The sequence below is a fragment of the Dendrobates tinctorius genome, unplaced genomic scaffold, assembly GCF_039654945.1.
Source record: "Dendrobates tinctorius isolate UK_male_01 unplaced genomic scaffold, ASM3965494v1 ptg000257l, whole genome shotgun sequence".
In the NCBI taxonomy this organism is placed as follows: Eukaryota; Metazoa; Chordata; class Amphibia; order Anura; family Dendrobatidae; genus Dendrobates; species Dendrobates tinctorius.
Genome location: NW_027361924.1, coordinates 10,216,207 through 10,232,746, shown reverse-complemented (window position 1 = coordinate 10,232,746; position 16,540 = coordinate 10,216,207). Strand labels below are relative to the sequence as shown.

At 43.3% G+C, this 16,540-nt stretch overlaps 1 protein-coding gene across 4 annotated transcripts in view; it reads right to left on the bottom strand.

Annotated features, from left to right (window-relative positions):
- The window catches only part of FBXL16 (F-box and leucine rich repeat protein 16), a 153,842-nt gene that overhangs the window by 12,733 nt on the left and 124,569 nt on the right, over nt 1-16,540 (bottom strand). For all 4 annotated transcript variants that reach the window (XM_073558616.1, XM_073558617.1, XM_073558618.1 and 1 more), the window contains one exon: nt 781-1,479. In XM_073558616.1, the coding sequence (XP_073414717.1) occupies nt 781-1,479 (699 nt within the window). The remainder of the gene's footprint in view (nt 1-780; nt 1,480-16,540) is intronic.

Here is a 16,540-nt window from a genome sequence, read left to right as displayed (position 1 = left end):
AGTAGTTATAGTCTTGTACATAGGGGGCAGTATTATAGTAGTTATATTCTTGTACATAGGGGCAGTATTATAGTAGTTATATTCTTGTACATAGGGGGCAGTATTATAGTAGTTATATTCTTATACATAGGGGCAGTATTATAGTAGTTATATTCTTGTACATAGGGGGCAGTATTATAATAGTTATATTCTTGTACATAGGGACAGTATTATAGTAGTTATATTCTTGTACATAGGGACAGTATTATAGTAGTTATATTCTTGTAAATAGGGGCAGTATTATAGTAGTTATATTCTTGTACATAGGGGCAGTATTATAGTAGTTATATTCTTGTACATAGGAGCAGTATTATAGTAGTTATATTCTTGTACATAGGAGCAGTATTATAGTAGTTGTATTCTTGTACATAGGGGGCAGTATTATAGTAGTTATATTCTTGTATATAGGGGCAGTATTATAGTAGTTATATTCTTGTACATAGGAGCAGTATTATAGTAGTTATATTCTTGTACATAGGGGGCAGTATTATAGTAGTTATATTCTTGTACATAGGAGCAGTATTATAGTAGTTATATTCTTGTACATAGGGGCAGTATTATAGTAGTTATATTCTTGTACATAGGGGCAGTATTATAGTAGTTATATTCTTGTACATAGGGGCAGTATTATAGTAGTTATATTCTTGTACATAGGAGGCAGTATTCTAGTAGTTATATTCTTGTAAATAGGGGCAGTATTATAGTATGTTCTCATATATATGACGATGAACGCTTGCTCACCTCTAGGCCGGCGTCAGTGATTGTTGACCGCTTCAGACTCACAGACTTCACCCCTTTCTTGGACAGGGGATAGTTGTCGATGAACTCGCAGATATCCAGATCCGACACTCCGACCAAACAAAATGAATCAAAACCGCGCACAGCGAATCCCTGCAGACTGACAAACTCCTTCTCCCCGGTAGGTAGGATGTTGTAGAGTTCCTTGGCATGGAGGACGGGCATCAGGCCCACCCAGAACCTCGGCTGGTAAAGAACCCGCCTCCACGTCTTGCAAACCTGCGCAAGAACGCACTTCTCACAAGCCGAGAAGTAACAAAAAAGACGGTTCAGGATCTTTTCGTCGAGGGCCAGGTGGCAGTCCATTCCCTGACCCTGGACTCTGTCCGGTGAGGGCCCAAAAGGGATTGGCGGGTGCTCCTCTCCAGGGCTAAGGCCCAGCGGGATACTGTGGGTCGGGGGAGGCGGAAGGATTGGTAACACTGTGGGGGCAACATGCTCTTGGTGCTTGGGAAAGGCTTGACTTAAGATGGATGGCACGGAGGGCGGCTGGCAAATGCGGTTCTTGACTGCCGGTGTCCCTTTGGTGATGCTGGCAGAGCCCAGGCCATTGGTGGGACCAGGTATTTTCACCAGCCCATTCCGCGGCAAACACTGGGCCTTGGTGTCTCCGTTTGTTGTATTCGACATGTTTTCAACTCCCTAAAAAAATAAAATAAAACACAGGTTAGATACAAAAAAGCACCCATAAAGTTGCAAGATAAGATTTAATTCTTGGCAATGGTTTTTTTTTGCATATCACAGTCTGATAAAGACTAGAAATGTTGTATTTCTCACACCGGCCACTGGGGATTTTTTTAGGCTCTAACTTCCTGTTGATACAGGCAATGCACATGAACATTATCAGCAATGAACAGACTCCACTCCTATCTGTAGTGAAGCATCTAATGAGCGTGCGCAGAGTGGGGGATTCACTCCCTCAGGTAGGCATTAGGAGGCGTTCACACCAGCAATGTGATTGGATCAAAACAGGTGCAGTTTTATTGCTTTCATAAAACTACAAGGTTTCAAAACCAAAAACAGTATTTTCTGGGCACTATGGTATCACAGCAGTGGCGTAACTACAAAGTTATGGGCCCCGGTGCGAACTTTCAAATGGCCCCCCCCCACCCCAGGCTGCCACTAGGAATTTCGGGGCCCTATACTGGCAAAATTTTCAGGTCCCCCTTGAGACCAGCCCAGGCTCCATCCCTCGAACTGTCCACAGCCCCACCGCTCCCATAACTCCACCCCCACATAGAGAATGAAAGGAGCGGAGGGCAGGTGTCTGACTTGCTACACCATAGAATATAATGTCGCCCCCCCATATTATATAACACAGTCTCCCCCATAGAATATAATGTACCCCCCATAGTATATAACACAGCCGTATAGTATATAGCACAGCACCACATGGTATATAGCACAGCATCATATGGTATACAGCACAGCACCGCATGGTATACAGCCCCCCATGGTATACAGCACAGCACCCCCCATGGTATACAACACAGCACAGCTTCAACTCCCTCTATAAGTTTGCTATGGGATTAAGGTCTGGAGACTGGCTAGGCCACTCCATGACCTTAATGTGTTTCTTTTTTAGCCACTCCTTTGTTGCCTTGTCTGTATGTTTTGGGTCATTGTCTTGCTGGAAGATCCAGCCACGACCCATTTTTAATATCCTAGCGGAGGGAAGGAGGTTGTCACTCAGGATTTTACGGTACATGGCTCCATCCATTCTCCCACTGATGCGGTGAAGTAGTCCTGAGCCATTAGCAGAGAAGCACCCCCAAAACCAGGGCTGTGGAGTCGGTAAGCCAAACCTGCGACTCCAACTCCTCAATTTCCCTTCCACCGATTCCACGACTCTGACTCCCACATATATTGCTTATATTTAAGTGAAAAATTTATTGTAGTACAATGTGAACATCAGACATTTAATCATTTCTATGATACAATAATCAAGATATTTAGATAGAATAGAATATCTCTTTATTGGAATACAACTTTAGAACACAAAAAACTGTAATAAATTGTAAACATGTAATACACTATGTAATATCGATTACATATATATATATACAGTATATATATAACACTATGTAATAAACTATGTAAGTGGCAAAAAACAGTTTTCAACAAAAACATACTAAATAACATTTGTGCAGTCTGAATTTGTCCTAAGAAATAGAATTGCCTCCATCAGATCCTCCTTCATAGATGACCTCACATCTGACCTAATAATGTTAAGGCCAGAGAACAACCTCCCTACAGTAACTTGGGTTGGAGGCAAAGCCATAACCACATGGGTAACATCTCTAACAATTTCCGGGTATAAAGGAATTGCCTCATGCACAGTCAGTTTTGATGAACAGTTGAATTTTTCTTTTTCTTTGAGAGCAAGTGAAACACGTTGCTGAAATATGGTCAATCTGCTGCTATAGGAGACGGAGTGAAGTCTTTTTCCTTGTGGCAACGCTTTGCCTGCTCCATGTCATCCAAATACTTGTCAAAGTCAAACTCCTCATCTGATGAGGATGAAGATATGGCAGCAGTAGCACTGTCAGGACCCGAGTCCTCTTGCGCCTGGCAGTCCTCCTGTAGGCCACTCATCCTAACTGCTACCTCAGTCAGAGCTTCTTTTCCTTTAGTAAGCTGTTGATCATCAAGCAGTATACGATAACTTGGGTCCACATAAACAGCTGCCAGAAAAATTTTATTTTCCAATAGCTGTGTCTCTCTCCGTTTCATTGAAGCAGAAATGCCATCTGCGATTAAACCTCCTCTTTGGGACAGGCAAAATAGCAAGTTCTTCCACTCCCTTATGAAAATGCCAGGAGTTAAATCCTCAGCTTGTTATTTTTTAGTCACGGTAAATAGGTGATTAAGCAATTCCTTCAATTCAGCCACCTGTGTCCATTGACCTTCATTTAGGGTTACCTGAGGGTTCATCATACCTATAAGAAACGGTTTTAGCCAGGATCAAAACTAGGGGGGGCAGAACCTCATACTGTTCTGCAGAATCTCATACTGCACACCTCAGCTGCTGCAGAACCTTATACTGCACACCCCTACACTTGAAAATAAAGCCTGCACCTTAAGATGTGGTGAATGCAGTCTATTTATTCCAACTATCAATTGATGTGTTACTGAAGACGAGCAATGCCTGTCCTGGGCGTCTTTTTGGGCAGCTATGAGGTGTACCTGACTGGTGCTAAAAAAAAAAAAGAAGTGTTAGTCTGTGTGCTACCCGGCTTTCATTCTTTTTGGTACAGATGTGATATGGATAGACAGATATGGATATATAGATAGAGCAGACTTCTAATCTGCTTTTGCTATTGAAAACATTATCTATGAGCTCAAAAACCTTTCAGGTGATGCGGTTTTTTAAAAATCTGATCGGCTTTTGCAGCTGAAAAACGTATCCACAAAAAAACACAGCAAAAACGCTGTGTGTGAATGTAGCTTTAGATCAGGAACAGAACAGCCATTTATAGGACATTTCAGAACTTTCCCAAATTCCCATGAAAAAATATTCAGCATATTCTGCATTGAACTACTGTACCCAATTTATAATATATTTTAGGAGTCGTAGTCGGATCATTTTATTCCGACTCTGACTCCACCAAAATGAGCTCCGACTCCACAGCCCTGCCCAAAACATAATGTTTCCACCTCTATGCTTGACAGTGGGGATGGCGTTCTTTGGGTCATAGGCAGCATTTCTCATCCTCCAAACACGGCGAGTTGAGTTAATGCCAAAGACATCCAATTTTTGTCTCATCTGACCAAAGCACCTTCTCCCAATCACTCACAGAATCATCCAGGTGTTCTTTGGCAAGCTTCAGACGGGTCTGCACATGTGCCGTCTTGAGCAGGGGGACCTTGCGGGCACTGCAGGATTTTAAACCTTTACGGTGTAATGTGTTACCAATGGTTTTCTTGGTGACTGTGGTCCCAGCTGCTTTGAGATCATTAACAAGTTCCCCCGTGTAGTTTTAGGCTGATCTCTCACCTTTCTCATGATCAAGGATACCCCACGAGGTGAGATTTTGCATGGTGCCTCAGATCGATGACGATTGACAGTCATTTTGTATTTCTTCCATTTTCTTACTATTGCATCAACAGTTGTCTCCTTCTCACCCATTGTCTTACTTATGGTTTTGTAGCCTATTCCAGCTTTGTGCAGGTCTATGATTTTGTCCCTGACATCCTTAGAAAGCTCTTTGGTTTTGCCCATGTTGCAGAGGTCAGAGTCTGACTTATTGAGTCTGTGGCCAGGAGTCTTATATAAAGGTGGCTATGTAAGACAGCTGTCTGTAATGTAGGTAGTGAGTTGATTAGGAGCGTCTAACAGGTCTGTAGGAGCCAGAACTCTTAATGGTCAGTGGGGGATCAAACACTTATTTCTCACTGCAAAATGCAAATACACTTATATAATTCATACAATGTGATTTTCTGGATTTTATTTTTGATATTCTATCTGCCAATGTTAAAATTATAGACTGTTCATGTCTTTATCAGTGAGCAAACTTACAAAATCAGCAAGGGATCAAATAGTTATGTCCCCCACTGTATATGTCAGTGGGGCTCACCCGAACAGATTGCACTCCTTCTCCCTGAGCAGACTTCATACATAAGAGACCCAATCCCACCAGCCTCGGTATCACCTTCAGCCTGAACTCCAGCGCCAAACACAGAGCACACTGAACAGGCTGCAGCTTCCACGCGTTATTCTCCAGCTCCAACCCACAGACTGCTCAGCTTTCCCAGCTGACTTGTGCAGTCATCATCCAGAGAGACCCCTGCACATCTTTCTCTCAGCTACAGCTCACATTTTGGCTGGACATTCGCCAGCTGCACACTAGACTCTGCTTCTTTCAGCAGACTGACATACCCAGTGAACAAAGGCTCTGGTTCTTAGTCAAAGCAAGTCCGGTGCATCTAATGAAAGGATCCTGTATATCGAGGTACCAGCTGTAATTGCAATTCTGCCTCTGATGATAATGAGACTGCTGAAAACTGTTCCCGTAAGCACAGGACAGTAGGATTCTCAAAATGGCCCAGTATGGAGTATATAGCAGGCAGAAAGGACGCAGAGAGATGCAGAAGTTAGACGTCCGCTGTCCATGGTGCTGAAACTGCTATTTCTATACTGAACTGCTGAGATCTACGGGGAAGACTCTACTCTGAGCAGTCACGTTCACGCCTGTCGTGATGATACTGTGATTTGCTTCCTAAAGATCGACATCTACGATCAGAATGACTTATTATGTCCCCTCCTGCCTCAGAGGACTAAGAACCTCCACCGTATACTGAAGGCAGATCATTGAAAAACATCTATGAATTAAAGGGATTGTACTACTAATATTATAAAATATCCACAGTTGTAGCGCTCTCTTAAATGATGAAAACGTGGGGTCTCTTATTTCTGGGAGACGTCTCGGTCTTATCCTATCGTATAGTAAATGTCGACTTCTTGGCCAGGTTAGATTTCTGCGTGATCAGGAGGAAGGGGAGGAGCTAGATCATTGCTGACACCGGTGGTGAACAGCGGTATTGCATGCTAAAGGCTTTACCTGCCCCTAGAGGAATGATGGAGGTGTCATTGTAATCAGCATGATGGGGTCTACAAGGGACAAAAAAGTAGACAGAGATGATTCCTGCCGCCATTATACTGGAGATCTCAGGAGATCAGGAACTCCTGATAAGTACAGGGTCCAGGCGCAGCGAGGAGAGTGCACCCCCTCCACGTATTTACACGGCCATAGCAATTATCTTATGTATCCGCTGATCCGTACACGACCCGGCCCGGCACCGAGCACAGGATGAGAGGAGCCGAGCCCAGTATGAGAGGAGCCGAGCCCAGTATGAGAGGAGCCGAGCCCAAGATGAGAGGAGCCGAGCCCAAGATGAGAGGTGCCGAGCCAAGGATGAGAGGAGCCGAGCCAAGGATGAGAGGAGCCGAGCCAAGGATGAGAGGAGCCGAGCCAAGGATGAGAGGAGCCGAACTGAGGATGAGAGGAGCCGAGCCCAGTATGAGAGGAGCCGAGCCCAGTATGAGAGAAGCCGAGCCCAGGATGAGAGGAGCCGAGCCCAGGATGAGAGGAGCCGAGCCCAGGATGAGAGGAGCCGAGCCCAGGATGAGAGGAGCCGAGCCCAGGATGAGAGGAGCCGAGCCCAGGATGAGAGGAGCCGAGCCCAGGATGAAAGGAGCCGAACCCAGGATGAGAGGAGCCGAGCCAAGGATTAGAGGAGCCGAGCCAAGGATTAGAGGAGCCGAGCCCAGGATGTGAGGAGCCGAGCCCAGGATGAGAGGAGCCGAGCCCAGGATGAGAGGAGCCGAGCCCAGGATGAAAGGAGCCGAACCCAGGATGAGAGGAGCCGAGCCAAGGATTAGAGGAGCCGAGCTCAGGAGAGGAGCAGAGTCCAGGATGAGAGGAGCCGAGCCCAGGATGAGAGGAGCCGAGCCCAGGATGTGAGGAGCTGAACTCAGGATGAGAGGAGCCGAACTCAGGATGAGAGGAGCCGAACTCAGGATGAGAGGAGCCGAACTCAGGATGAGAGGAGCCGAGCTCAGGATGAGAGGAGCCAAGCCAAGGATGAGAGGAGCTGAGCTCAGGATGAGAGCAGAGCCCAGGATGAGAAGAGCCGAGCTGAGGATGAGAGGTGATGAGCCCAGGATGAAAGGTGCAGAGCCAAGGATGAGAGGAGCCGAGCCCAGGATGTGAGGAGCCGACCCCAGGATGTGAGGAGCCGACCCCAGGATGAGAGGAACCGAGCCCAGGATGAGAGGGTGCCGAGCCCAGGAAGAGAGGGTGCCGAGCCCAGGAAGAGAGGAGCCGAGCCCAGGATGAGAGGAGCCGAGCTCAGGAAGAGAAGAGCCGAGCCCAGGATGAGATGAGCCGAGCCCAGGATGAGAGAAGCCGAGCCCAGGATGAGAGAAGCCGAGCCCAGGATGAGAGGAGCCGAACCCAGGATGAGAGGAGCCGAACCCAGGATGAGAGGAGCCGAGCCCAGGATGTGACAAGCCGAGCCCAGGATGTGAGGAGCCGAGCCCAGGATGAGAGGAGCCGAGCCAAGGATGAGAGGAGCCGAGCCCAGGATGAGAGGAGCCGAGTCCAGGATGAGAGGGGCCGACCCCAGGATGTGAGGAGCCGACCCCAGGATGAGAGGAGCCGACCCCAGGATGAGAGGAACCGAGCCCAGGATGAGAGGGTGCCGAGCCCAGGAAGAGAGGGTGCCGAGCCCAGGAAGAGAGGAGCCGAGCCCAGGATGAGAGGAGCCGAGCTCAGGAAGAGAAGAGCCGAGCCCAGGATGAGATGAGCCGAGCCCAGGATGAGAGAAGCCGAGCCCAGGATGAGAGAAGCCGAGCCCAGGATGAGAGGAGCCGAACCCAGGATGAGAGGAGCCGAGCCCAGGATGTGACAAGCCGAGCCCAGGATGTGAGGAGCCGAGCCCAGGATGAGAGGAGCCGAGCCAAGGATGAGAGGAGCCGAGTCCAGGATGAGAGGGGCCGAGCCCAGGATGAGAGGAGCCGAGCTCAGTGGGGACAGGAGACCAGACTCCATGTACATGAGAATCAGCCGGGGTCATTATATTTAATTATCTACAGGAATGGGGTGCTCAGCCGCAGTATCTAAGTCTATTGTAACAAGTGAGGCTCTCAGCTCTGCCGTGGTATCTAAGCCTATCGTAACAGGTGTATCTAATCCTATCCTGTGTGATACTGACTTCTGAGGTGTGTATCTAATCCTATTCTGTATAATACTGTCTGATGAGCTGTGTATCTAATCCTCTCGTATGATACTGACTTCTGAGCAGTGTATCTAAACCTATCCTGTGTGATAGTAACTGCTGAGCTGTGTATCTAATCCTCTCCTGTGTGATACTGACTGCTGAGCCGTGTATCTAATCCTCTCCTGTGATACTGACTGCTGAGCCGTGTATCTAATCCTATCTTGTGTGATACTGACTGCTGAGCCGTGTATCTAATCCTCTCCTGTGTGATATTGACTGCTGAGCCGTGTATCTAATCCTCTCCTGTGATACTGACTGCTGAGCAGTGTATCTAATCCTCTCCTGTGTGATACTGTCTGCTGAGCTGTGTATCTAATCCTATCCTGTGTGATACTGACTGCTGAGCCGTGTATCTAATCCTATCCTGTGTGATACTGACTGCTGAGCAGTGTATCTAATCCTCTCCTGTGTGATACTGTCTGCTGAGCCGTGTATCTAATCCTATCCTGTGTGATACTGACTGCTGAGCCGTGTATCTAATCCTCTCCTGTGTGATTCCCCGCTCTGGAGGATTACTGTGGGGGCGATCTCTGGAGAGAAGATGGAGTCTGTCAGCGGAGAGGAAGAGGTGGGAGGATGGGAAGATGAATGTTCCAGAGCAAACACTCGGTGCCGATAATAGACAGATGATGCAGGAGGTGTGGTGGCATCCTATTCTGAGAACTGCCGCATCAGTCACGTGTCCGGGCTCCATATTGGTCCCCCCATCCTCAGTGGATACATCAGACCACCGAGACGTATTCCCGCCACACATCGGGGGGGCACAGGAACGCTGACCCCCAAACATCTCCACACTCCAAGGTCCCGCATTCATATGAAGGGTAGGAGATATCATTTATATTAGATGCTTACACAATCCCTATGACAACACTTACTGTCCGAGGCTCAAACGGATGAAGTACGGATCTGAATCAGCGAAACATCACTGCTCGCTAACAACTGTGAATCTTATCATGTATCTCTGTATACAGGGAGCTCCCCCTAGTGGTGGCCGCAGACAGGATCTTATCATGTATCTCTGTATACAGGGAGCTTCCCCTAGTGGTGGCTACAGACAGGATCTTATCATGTATCTCTGTATACAGGGAGCTCCCACTAGTGATGACTGCAGACAGGATCTTATCATGTATCTTTGTATACAGGGAGCTCCCCCTAGTGGTGGCTGCAGAAAGGATGTTATCATGTATCTCTGTATACAGGGCGCTCCCCCTAGTGGTGACTGTAGACAGGATCTTATCATGTATCTCTGTATACAGGGAGCTCCCCCTATTGGTGACTGCAGACAGGATCTTATCATGTATCTCTGTATACAGGGAGCTCCCCCTAGTGGTGGCTGCAGACAGGATCTTATCATGTATCTCTGTATACAGGGAGCTCCCCCTAGGGGTGACTGTAGACAGGATCTTATCATGTATCTCTGTATACAGGGAGCTCCCCCTAGTGGTGACTGTAGACACGATCTTATCATGTATCTCTGTATACAGGGCGCTCCCCCTAGTGGTGACTGTAGACAGGATCTTATCATGTATGTATACAGGGAGCTCCCCCTAGTGGTGGCTGCAGACAGGATCTTATCATGTATCTTTGTATATAGGTAGTTCCCCCTAGTGGCGGCTGCAGACAGGATCTTATCATGTATCTCTGTCTACAGGGAGCTCCCCCTAGTGGTGGCTGCAGACAGGATCTTATCATGTATCTCTGTATATAGGGAGCTCCCCCTAGTGGTGGCTGCACACAGGATCTTATCATGTATCTTCGTATATAGGGATCTCCCCCTAGTGGCGGCTGCAGACAGAATCTTATCATGTATCTCTGTACATAGGGAACTCCCCCTAGTGGTGGCTGCAGACAGAATCTTATCATGTATCTCTGTATACAGGGAGCTCCCCCTAGTGGTGACTGTAGACAGGATCTTATCATGTATCTCTGTATACAGGGAGCTCCCCCTAGTGGTGGCTGCAGACAGGATCTTATCCTGTATCTCTGTATACAGGGAGCTCCCCCTAGTGGTGACTGCAGACAGAATCTTATCATGTATCTCTGTATACAGGGAACTCCCCCTAGTGGTGGCTGCAGACAGGATCTTATCATGTATCTCTGTATACAGGGCGCTCCCCATAGTGGTGACTGTAGACAGGATCTTATCATGTATCTCTGTATACAGGGAGCTCCCCCTAGTTGTGGCTGCAGACAGGATCTTATCATGTATCTCTGTATATAGGAGCTCCCCCTAGTGGAGGCTGCAGACAGGGTCTTATCATGTATCTCTGTATACAGGGAGCTCCCCCTGGTGGCGGCTGCAGACAGAATCTTATCATGTATCTCTGTATACATGGAGCTCCCCCTAGTGGAGACTGCAGACAGGATGTTATCATGTATCTCTGTATAAAGGGAGCTCCCCCAGTGGTGGCTGCAGACAGGATCTTATCATATATCTCTGTATACAGGGAGCTCCCCCTAGTGGTGGCTGCAGACAGGATCTTATCATATATCTCTGTATACAGGGAGCTCCCCCTAGTGGTGGCTGCACACAGGATCTTATCATGTATCTCTGTATACAGGGAGCTCCCCCTAGTGGTGACTGCAAACAGAATCTTATCATGTATCTCTGTATACAGGGAGGTTCCCCTAGTGGTGACTGCACACAGGATCTTATCATGTATCTCTGTATACAGGGAGCTCCCCCTAGTGGTGGATGCAGACAGAATCTTATCATGTATCTCTGTATACAGGGAGCTCCCCCTAGTGGTGGCTGCAGGCTTGTTGCATTCTGCACTGGAATGGGTGAAATCTGCTATAAATATTGGTGGGATCAGGAGACGAGGACGTTATCACATTTTAGAATGAGGCTCTAAAGCGACCATTTCTTATCTTATCTTCAATTGACCGAAAAATACCCAGAGCCCCACTGGTCAGCATCTGGGGTCTATAATTTAAGAGACCAAAGTGCAGGTGTTGCCTAGCGACCGCTCCCATAAGCACCGCGCTGTCATAAATTTTTGTCAAGAGGATAAAATTACTTACAGCGGAGGAGAGAGCGTCCGGGGTGACTGCGGCACAGATCATTATACTGACTTAATTGTCACTTCCTTCCTCCCGTCCCTCCGACTAAGGAGAAAAGCCCCGAAGTGTCTGCGATTAAAATGTTCTCACTGAAAAGCATCATCACCTACACAAGCACAGCACGCCACAAAGTGAGGCAGTGAAGCCGACGAGGCAATCAACACCGGGAAGACTGTTATATTCTTGTACATAGGGGGCAGTATTATAGTAGTTATATTCTTGTACATAGGGGGCAGTATTATAGTAGTTATATTCTTGTACATAGGGGCAGTATTATAGTAGTTATATTCTTGTACATAGGGGCAGTATTATAGTAGTTATATTCTTGTATATGGGGCAGTATTATAGTAGTTATATTCTTGTACATAGGAGCAGTATTATAGTAGTTATATTCTAGTACATAGGAGCAGTATTATAGTAGTTATATTCTTGTACATAGGGGCAGTATTATAGTAGTTATATTCTTGTACATAGGGGCAGTATTATAGTAGTTATATTCTTGTATATGGGGCAGTATTATAGTAGTTATATTCTTGTACATAGGGGGCAGTATTATAGTAGTTATATTCTAGTACATAGGAGCAGTATTATAGTAGTTATATTCTTGTACATAGGGGCAGTATTATAGTAGTTATATTCTTGTACATAGGGGCAGTATTATAGTAGTTACATTCTTGTACATAGGGGCAGTATTATAGTAGTTATATTCTTGTACATAGGAGCAGTATTATAGTAGTTATATTCTTGTATATGGGGCAGTATTATAGTAGTTATATTCTTGTACATAGGGGGCAGTATTATAGTAGTTATATTCTAGTACATAGGAGCAGTATTATAGTAGTTATATTCTTGTACATAGGGGGCAGTATTATAGTAGTTATATTCTTGTACATAGGGGCAGTATTATAGTAGTCATATTCTTGTATATAGGAGCAGTATTATAGTAGTTATATTCTTGTACATAGGGGCAGTATTATAGTAGTTATATTCTTGTACATAGGGGCAGTATTATAGTAGTTATATTCTTGTATATGGGGCAGTATTATAGTAGTTATATTCTTGTACATAGGGGCAGTATTATAGTAGTTATATTCTTGTACATAGGGGCAGTATTATAGTAGTTATATTCTTGTATATGGGGCAGTATTATAGTAGTTATATTCTTGTACATAGGGGGCAGTATTATAGTAGTTATATTCTAGTACATAGGAGCAGTATTATAGTAGTTATATTCTTGTACATAGGGGGCAGTATTATAGTAGTTATATTCTTGTACATAGGGGCAGTATTATAGTAGTTATATTCTTGTACATAGGGGCAGTATTATAGTAGTTATATTCTTGTATATAGGAGTAGTATTATAGTAGTTATATTCTTGTACATAGGGGCAGTATTATAGTAGTTATATTCTTGTACATAGGAGCAGTATTATAGTAGTTATATTCTTGTACATAGGGGGCAGTATTATAGTAGTTATATTCTTGTACATAGGGGGCAGTATTATAGTAGTTATATTCTTGTACATAGGGGCAGTATTATAGTAGTTATATTCTTGTACATAGGGGCAGTATTATAGTAGTTATATTCTTGTACATAGGAACAGTATTATAGTAGTTATATTCTTGTACATAGGGGCAGTATTATAGTAGTTATATTCTTGTACATAGGGGCAGTATTATAGTAGTTATATTCTTGTACATAGGGGGCAGTATTATAGTAGTTATATTCTTGTACATAGGGGCAGTATTATAGTAGTTATATTCTTGTACATAGGATCAGTATTATAGTAGTTATATTCTTGTACATAGGGGCAGTATTATAGTAGTTATATTCTTGTACACAGGGGGCAGTATTATAGTAGTTATATTCTTGTACACAGGGGGCAGTATTATAGTAGTTATATTCTTGTACATAGGGGGCAGTATTATAGTAGTTATATTCTTGTACATAGGGGGCAGTATTATAATAGTTATATTCTTGTCCATAGGGGGCAGTATTACAGTTGTTATATTCTTGTACATAGGGGGCAATATTATAGTAGTTATATTCTTGTACATAGGGGGCAGTATTATAATAGTTATATTCTTGTACATAGGGGGCAGCATTATAGTTGTTATATTCTTGTACATAGGGGGCAGTATTATAGTAGGTATATTATAGTACATAGGGGGCAATATTATAGTAGTTATATTCTTGTACATAGGGGGCAGTATTATAGTAGTTATATTCTTGTACACAGGGGGCAGTATTATAATAGTTATATTCTTGTACATAGAGGCAGTATTATAGTAGTTATATTCTTGTACACAGGGGGCAGTATTATAGTAGTTATATTCTTGTACACAGGGGGCAGTATTATAGTAGTTATATTCTTGTACATAGGGGCAGTATTATAGTAGATATATTCTTGTACAGAGGGGGCAGTATTATAGTAGTTATATTCTTGTACACAGGGGGCAGTATTATAGTAGTTATATTCTTGTACATAGAGGGCAGTATTATAGTAGTTATATTCTTGTACACAGGGGCAGTATTATAGTAGTTATATTCTTGTACACAGGGGGCAGTATTATAGTAGTTATATTCTTGTACACAGGGGGCAGTATTATAGTAGTTATATTCTTGTACATAGGGGGCAGTATTATAGTAGTTATATTCTTGTACATAGGGGGCAGTATTATAATAGTTATATTCTTGTACATAGGGGGCAGTATTACAGTTGTTATATTCTTGTACATAGGGGGCAGTATTATAGTAGTTATATTCTTGTACATAGGGGGCAGTATTATAATAGTTATATTCTTGTACATAGGGGGCAGTATTATAGTTGTTATATTCTTGTACATAGGGGGCAGTATTATAGTAGGTATATTCTAGTACATAGGGGGCAGTATTATAGTAGTTATATTCTTGTACATAGGGGGCAGTATTATAGTAGTTATATTCTTGTACACAGGGGGCAGTATTATAATAGTTATATTCTTGTACATAGAGGCAGTATTATAGTAGTTATATTCTTGTACACAGGGGGCAGTATTATAGTAGTTATATTCTTGTACACAGGGGGAAGTATTATAGTAGTTATATTCTTGTACATAGGGGCAGTATTATAGTAGATATATTCTTGTACACAGGGGGCAGTATTATAGTAGTTATATTCTTGTACATAGGGGGCAGTATTATAGTAGTTATATTCTTGTACATAGGGGCAGTATTATAGTAGTTATATTCTTGTACATAGGGGCAGTATTTTAGTAGTTATATTCTTGTATATGGGGCAGTATTATAGTAGTTATATTCTTGTACATAGGAGCAGTATTATAGTAGTTATATTTTAGTACATAGGAGCAGTATTATAGTAGTTATATTCTTGTACATAGGGGCAGTATTATAGTAGTTATATTCTTGTACATAGGGGCAGTATTATAGTAGTTATATTCTTGTACATAGGGCCAGTATTATAGTAGTTATATTCTTGTACATAGGGTGCAGTATTATAGTAGTTATATTCTTGTACATAGGGGCAGTATTATAGTAGTTATATTCTTGTACATAGGGTGCAGTATTATAGTAGTTATATTCTTGTATATAGGAGGCAGTATTATAGTAGTTATATTCTTGTACATAGGATCAGTATTATAGTAGTTATATTCTTGTACATAGGGGCAGTATTATAGTAGTTATATTCTTGTACACAGGGGGCAGTATTATAGTATATTCTTGTACATAGGAGCAGTATTATAGTAGTTATATTCTTGTACACAGGGGGAAATATTATAGTAGTTATATTCTTGTACACAGGGGGCAGTATTATAGTAGTTATATTCTTGTACACAGGGGGCAGTATTATAGTAGTTATATTCTTGTACATAGGGGGCAGTATTATAGTAGTTATATTCTTGTACATAGGGGGCAGTATTATAGTAGTTATATTCTTGTACATAGAGGGCAGTATTATAGTAGTTATATTCTTGTACACAGGGGGCAGTATTATAGTAGTTATATTCTTGTACACAGGGGGCAGTATTATAGTAGTTATATTCTTGTACACAGGGGGCAGTATTATAGTAGTTATATTCTTGTACATAGGGGGCAGTATTATAGTAGTTATATTCTTGTACATAGAGGGCAGTATTATAGTAGTTATATTCTTGTACACAGGGGGCAGTATTATAGTAGTTATATTCTTGTACACAGGGGGCAGTATTATAGTAGTTATATTCTTGTACACAGGGGGCAGTATTATAGTAGTTATATTCTTGTACATAGGGGGCAGTATTATAGTAGTTATATTCTTGTACATAGGGGGCAGTATTATAATAGTTATATTCTTGTACATAGTGTGCAGTATTATAGTAGTTATATTCTTGTACATAGGGGGCAGTATTATAGTAGTTATATTCTTGTACACAGGGGGCAGTATTATAATAGTTATATTCTTGTACATAGAGGCAGTATTATAGTAGTTATATTCTTGTACACAGGGGGCAGTATTATAGTAGTTATATTCTTGTACATAGGAGCAGTATTATAGTAGTTATATTCTTGTATATAGGGGCAGTATTATAGTAGCTATATTCTTGTACATAGAGGCAGTATTATAGTAGTTATATTCTTGTACATAGGGGCAGTATTATAGTAGTTATATTCCTGTACATAGGGGCAGTATTATAATAGTTATATTCTTGTACATAGAGGCAGTATTATAGTAGTTATATTCTTGTACATTCTTGTACGCTGCCGCTCTATATAACACGACAATAGCTGTAGCTTTGGAATCCGCTGCCCCACTTACACATACCAAAACTCGCAAAATCAACAGACAGCCCTGGCACACCAGCCTGACCAAAGAGCTGAG